The sequence below is a fragment of the Buceros rhinoceros genome, unplaced genomic scaffold, assembly GCF_000710305.1.
Source record: "Buceros rhinoceros silvestris isolate BGI_N320 unplaced genomic scaffold, ASM71030v1 scaffold1117, whole genome shotgun sequence".
Classification (NCBI taxonomy): Eukaryota; Metazoa; Chordata; class Aves; order Bucerotiformes; family Bucerotidae; genus Buceros; species Buceros rhinoceros.
The window spans coordinates 19,580-25,335 of NW_010420258.1; the positions used below are offsets into that span (position 1 = coordinate 19,580).

Sequence of the window (5,756 nt, forward strand, 5' to 3'; positions counted from 1 at the left end):
TGAATACCAATACCAGCCACATCAAATTTGTGCTCTTTCATATCATCCTAACTCCCAAACTAAAACAAGAAGACCAAAATTAAACAACCCTAAATGTCTGTATCACAAGGAAACAGTCATGATGCTTATATTTAAGTAAGTACATCGGACCCAGTGTATACAAGAGTTGTGTGTTTGCAGCCTGCTTTGGGAAGGGTGGGGAAGAGCTATCCAGCGCTCCGTTATTCCTCTTCAGCTTGTTAGGTACAGGCAAGAACACTAGGCTCCTCTGGGGGAAAGCATACTGTGACACAGAAAACCATGTAAAAAGAGGCTTACAACCCCCATTTCTTGATGTGTTTTTGTCTGAGCTGTTATCTGACTGATATGCACTGTAGCAGCACGTGTGCAACCAGGTGGTAGGCAGCAGTGGATGACCCAATAAAGATAACAAAGACAAAAAGTAATTATTAGTAGTTTTTTGGATAAAGAGGGAAGAGAATTTTTGGTTTTATTCCACAGCTGTAATTTCTCTGTGGTATCTGGGGAGGGGGGAAAAAAAAGCACCCTTATAAATACTGTTTCTGAAGAAAAATACAGTGAAGTATAGTCCTCCAGTGATGCGAAACCTGGTGTATCAAAATCAGCAGGAGCTCTGCTTTTCAACAGAGGAGAGCCAAGACTTCATCCTTGCTCATCTAGTTTCAGAAAACTGTTACTGTGACATAAGGGAATCCACACTTTAAAAAAGAAAATTATAATAATTAAAAAAGGGGGTAAAGCAAAAATTCTTGACTTTCAGTGTGCGGTTCCATGTAAACAGGCTTTATCTCAGGCAGCTGCATATACGTTTGCATCCATTCTTGCAGCTCTGGGTTGCCCAGGCTCAGCAGGGTACCCCTATTAACTTCCATGTCTGAATGCTCAGCTCTGCCAGTCCTGTGACAGGAGGATCAGCATCACTGAAGATCCTCTGGCCTTGCCCCCTACATAAATGTCTTTGACAGCTCATGTGGCACGTGCCATCTTCTCCTGCTGCAGGGGAAGCAGAGCAGCAGCGCTGTCTCTACAGACTGCAGAGGGTTGAGCTCATGGGCCCGTCTCCAGCTGCTATATATAAAACTGTAATCTGTTATCTTTGCTCTTGGCTTCTACCTAAGAAAAACAGCATCGCAGACCTCTGTCAGCACAGAAGAAAAACGTGCTCTGTAATGCCTAACAAATGTGTTTCCTTGGCTGCGATGAGCTACGCTGGAAAAGTGAGCGATCTTACCAAATACCTTTAAAGAAGATTACTGTTCAGAACCATATTTGTTGTGCTGCAGTCAAATCAGTGAAGGGGGAGGGAGGTCTTACACCCTACTCAAAATCCGTGAAAGTCGTCCTGTCATTCAAGGAAAACCTAGACAGACTTAATAATCACGTCAATCGCTCCAAACTACTCTTAAGCAGAAACAGGAATTAATGGTGCATAATTTTTTTCCCTTTGGTGATGCTACAAAGTAAAATACTTTTGGCAAAGTTGTTGTTGTTGCCTTTCTTATCAAGCCAGGCCTATAATCTAGGGAATAAATTTCAGCGCACTGCGTTTCTGTCACTGAGAGAAGACCGGTGCTTTCAGAAAGTTTTAGTTGTATGCTGGATAACGTCCTCTCCGAATGATTATCTTCTTTTAAGGAGACAAGTTTTCTTCAAGGCATCTGGACATCTGATTTTACTCCTGTAGATACATTAAATTGCGTTGTGACAAGAAACTGTCAGGACTGAACCTGTCTGTTTGAGAGAGTCCCAGAAAAGCAAACAAATCGTCGCTGGTGTAGTTCTCAGCTTCAAGGTAAATGTCATCAGATATTTTTTTGTCTTTTTACCATCCAACCAAATGAAAGCTACTGGACTAAATGTATAAAGAAGGTAAGACTTCCTTTCGTAATATGAAGTGATTCTTATATTACTCTGTATTTAGCCTGACTAAAGAGATGAGAATTACACCACTTAGAAAAGGGAGGGAACAATTTATTCTATTACAATATTCTAATTAAAACCTGAAAAACTAAGGATTGCTAACTAATGTGCTAAATTCATAAAAACTAAGTTTACACTAACTTCAACGTATACTGCAGTTTCAGAGTTGTGTCTGCATGAGATGAAAATATTCGTGTGTAGACTTCATTGACACTGAATTACATCAGATACTTTACCAGTAATGATAGACCCGCATAAGAAGAGGCTGTCACAGTCACAAGATTTGTCTCGGATGACACACAAAACAAATTAACATAGAACCAAAAAAAAAAAAAGCTCTTTATACTTAATTCAATATGGCTTTTTGCAACATGGCAAAATATTACAGCTTAAAGCAGACATCTCCTCACAGAGGAGAAAAGGATTTTGCAGTCAAATTAAAAGCATAACAGGAAACAAGTAACATGCAGACCCTCTGATCTTTACGGCCAAGATGACACTGCAACCTTACAAAATCTGGAGAGACGTCCTATCTGTCTTCTAAGAAGTGATTCAGCTGGGTAAGAGGAATGAAGATTTATCATAATCAGTTGGAGTCCATCAATAAATATTTACTGTTAAAGAAAACAGACTGCAAAACACTTGATTTAAAAATTTCACTCAGGAATTTAAAATCAAATCATGTGCCCGAGTCCTGGCAAGAAACATGAGGAATGAAACAAAGTATAACTTAATCTTCATCTATTTCTGCTTTTCTTCTTTATTCCCATTGTCTTTGTGAAGAACAGGGAGAGGATGAGCCTCTGTGTTGAAGACCCAGTGTTCAAATGGAAGAAGATCATCTTCAGAAAACAGCAGGTATAAGTACCTGGCAAGAAAAAACAGCAGGAAATGTGACCGCATCAGGTTTCAGGAAAACATCCCTAGATGAAGGTATCAATGGAAACAGCTGACCAAACACAAAACACCAGTGAAGTCCCAGCATCACCATGATTAGTACAGAACCTTGGGGCTGCTGAACTCAGATTGGACTCAACAGCAATAGCAACGGGAAACCAGCAAAAGAACCCCCTATCCTGACAGAGGACAAAGAAGTTTAGGCTATCAGGGTTAAACATCAATTCACTTCACTTCCATTTCATCCTCGGTAATTTTATTACATATCGTTTTGATAACATACAACCGTAGTATCTTTTTTTTTCTTGAATGTCCACAAAGATCAAGGTGTAGGAATGGAAATACTGTAGTCCAATCCTGTCTTACTTCTGAGAACACCCTTTGCCTTCGGATTTTTAAAGAAGAAAACTAGCACTAGACCACTAGCTTGGGCATCCATTTACTAGGCCAGGGTCTATCAAACCCAGCAGAAACAAATCCAACGTTTTATTTATTTATGATACAAGGTAATAGCTACTGTAGGCTGATTACTGAAGCCTGCTTAAGGATGAAAGTCTGCTTTGCAAATTAATTTTTTTTTCCTCAGTCACAATCCTTTTCTGAAGGCTTTTCTCGGTCTAATTCTGAAAGGCCAATTTAAAAGGTGTAGGAGGAGGAGTGCACTATCTCAAAAACTGCTGTTATGAATATAGATGTATTTATGATATTTCATTTACTTAAGTATCACACTTTCTGTCCAAACAGCATGATTGCTTCTTTCTGCTCTCTGCAACCTTTTCTTGCACAGCAAAAAACAAACAAACAAACAAACAAACAAACAAAAAAAAAACCAAAACAAAACCAAGAAGTGAAGTGACCAAGACAAAATTTCCTTTACTTCATTAAAAACTTAGAAGACTGTAGTAGATAATGAAACCTTTTCTTTTTCTCTCTTAACAGGCCCTGCGAGCTTACCACACAAGTGGACTGCTTTTTCTGTAGTTCTAAAATAAAAACTATGCAACACGAGCCTGGTAACTCCTCTGTCTAGTCGATTTGTTTCACTAGTGTTGGCATATACAATTGGATGCTATCAAAGCTAGGAGACGTAATTTCTCAACAAAGACTATCGAGACCCTTTATCAGACATAAAGATAACTTCCCGAAGTCACAGAATTTAGTTTATTGACAGAGGAGAAAAAAAAGGGTACTTCAGCTTCCCATCACCTAAGAAAAGCTCTACTATTTCAGTCAGGTTTTGTTGTGTCAGTGTGGAGGGTACTAATGATAAATACTTACCTGTAAAGACGATACACAGAACTACTTCATATTAAAGAAAGTCAACTTTCTTAACTTACTTGAGCGTCTCCGAAAGGAAGAAACTTTGCTGCACATCATCATGGCTTTCATGATTGTTATAAACATCTCTAAGGCCAGAATAGCCACCATCTACTCTGCAGTGTTTTTCCAGTGCCTAAAGAGGAGGAAAAAAGAATATATAACCCGTGGGATTAACAAAACAAAAATTGTCACAATATTTTTTATGACGAGATGAAAACTGCATACAGCTCTAGACAGAAAACTTTTTAATAAAGGACATAGGCACACATGTCTAATTTTACATTTAGGAAGAGAAGAAAAATGATAAATAAAAGTGACACAAACCAGTTTGCAGAAGGAAAGATATATGGATGTAAAGATATAGGGATTGTCACTTTTTTTCTGTTTCCTCATTTTAATAGGAGTAACAGTGCCTTCTCTCTCACAGGATTGTCTACCAGCCTTCAGAGATCATGTCACCTTTACCTTTCTTGGCCGTATTTTAGTGCTTTAAAATTATTGTGATAGAATTGAACACCATGATAAAAACCAGCCTTTTCCCTACCTCCTGCAAGTCGCTTCGAAAAAGGAAAGGCAACTCTCCATTTTCTGTGAAAGTTGTTTGGCTTCTCTTTGCAACTATTTCATTTTTCCATGGGAAACCCCTGATGTGGCTGAATTCCTTTCCTGCAGTAGGTACTGTTCTTCCTCAATAGCTTTCTGAAAAAGCTTTGTCTGTTACGCAGGAGTAGATGGAAAGCCAGTGTGTGGCTGAACAATGCGCTATGTTTTAGATGTAAGAATGTGTTTTTGTCTAACTGGTTTCCAAACTGGGTATTCAGTTAAAAGGTGTAAAACAGATGATTGATTCCTGTTTTGCAAGAAAAAAAATCCACCTAAAAATAAAATTTCTTTTCTATACGATCAGCTAATTCTGAAGGAGAAAAAAGATCAGATGAAGGGTGTACACAGAAGGGCAAACCCCATGTACCTGTGCTGGAAGAACAGAAGGTCTATACAGTGATACTATTTAATGAACTTGGCTGCTTTTCTTTTTTTCAGACAGGTGTTTGCATCTGAAAGGCGGTACCTATAACTTCTTTAAATATACTGCTACCCAATACCTTATTTGAATATTAGATCTGTTATCACTGCTTTGTTTAAAAATATTAATTCATCTTTTTTTCTTTATAATCTTTATAATTTTCTTTATAATCGACCTTTTTAACTGTGTCAGAAGTATTCTTCACCTCTTCATTTTTCTTTTTCTGCTTAACTCCCGGGTATCATGCAGTAAAACAAAGGAGTGAAGAGAATCTGTGATGATTATATTTAAAACAACTCGGTAGGCAAATACAAATCCAGAAAATGCTCTTCAGCCCTAGATAACTTCTCAGAATGAGAATCACATGGTGGATCGCTACATTCACTCAGGACCACGCTACTCTGAAACACGGTGCTTGCTGAGGAGACGGGTACCAGAGCAATAACTTTCAGGCAGAAGTACCTGGAGCTTTATCAAACCCCTGACGGAGAGATGGAAGACAACTAGTTCCTCTGTTTCTGAAGTTATTATGAATATCATTGAAGTGATTACGGGATGTAGATTTTGTTTAGGG

At 38.4% G+C, this 5,756-nt stretch overlaps 1 protein-coding gene across 1 annotated transcript in view; it reads right to left on the reverse strand.

Moving 5' to 3' along the window:
- Window positions 1-2,266: 2,266 nt before the first annotated feature.
- Window positions 2,267-5,756, reverse strand: part of MAN1A1 (mannosidase, alpha, class 1A, member 1) — a 111,447-nt gene continuing 107,957 nt past the window's right edge. Inside the window, exons 10-11 of the mRNA XM_010139225.1 lie at window positions 4,176-4,291; window positions 2,267-2,809 (exon numbers count right to left, since the gene is read on the reverse strand). Coding sequence (XP_010137527.1) covers window positions 2,683-2,809; window positions 4,176-4,291 — 243 coding nt within the window. The 3' untranslated portion in view covers window positions 2,267-2,682. The remainder of the gene's footprint in view (window positions 2,810-4,175; window positions 4,292-5,756) is intronic.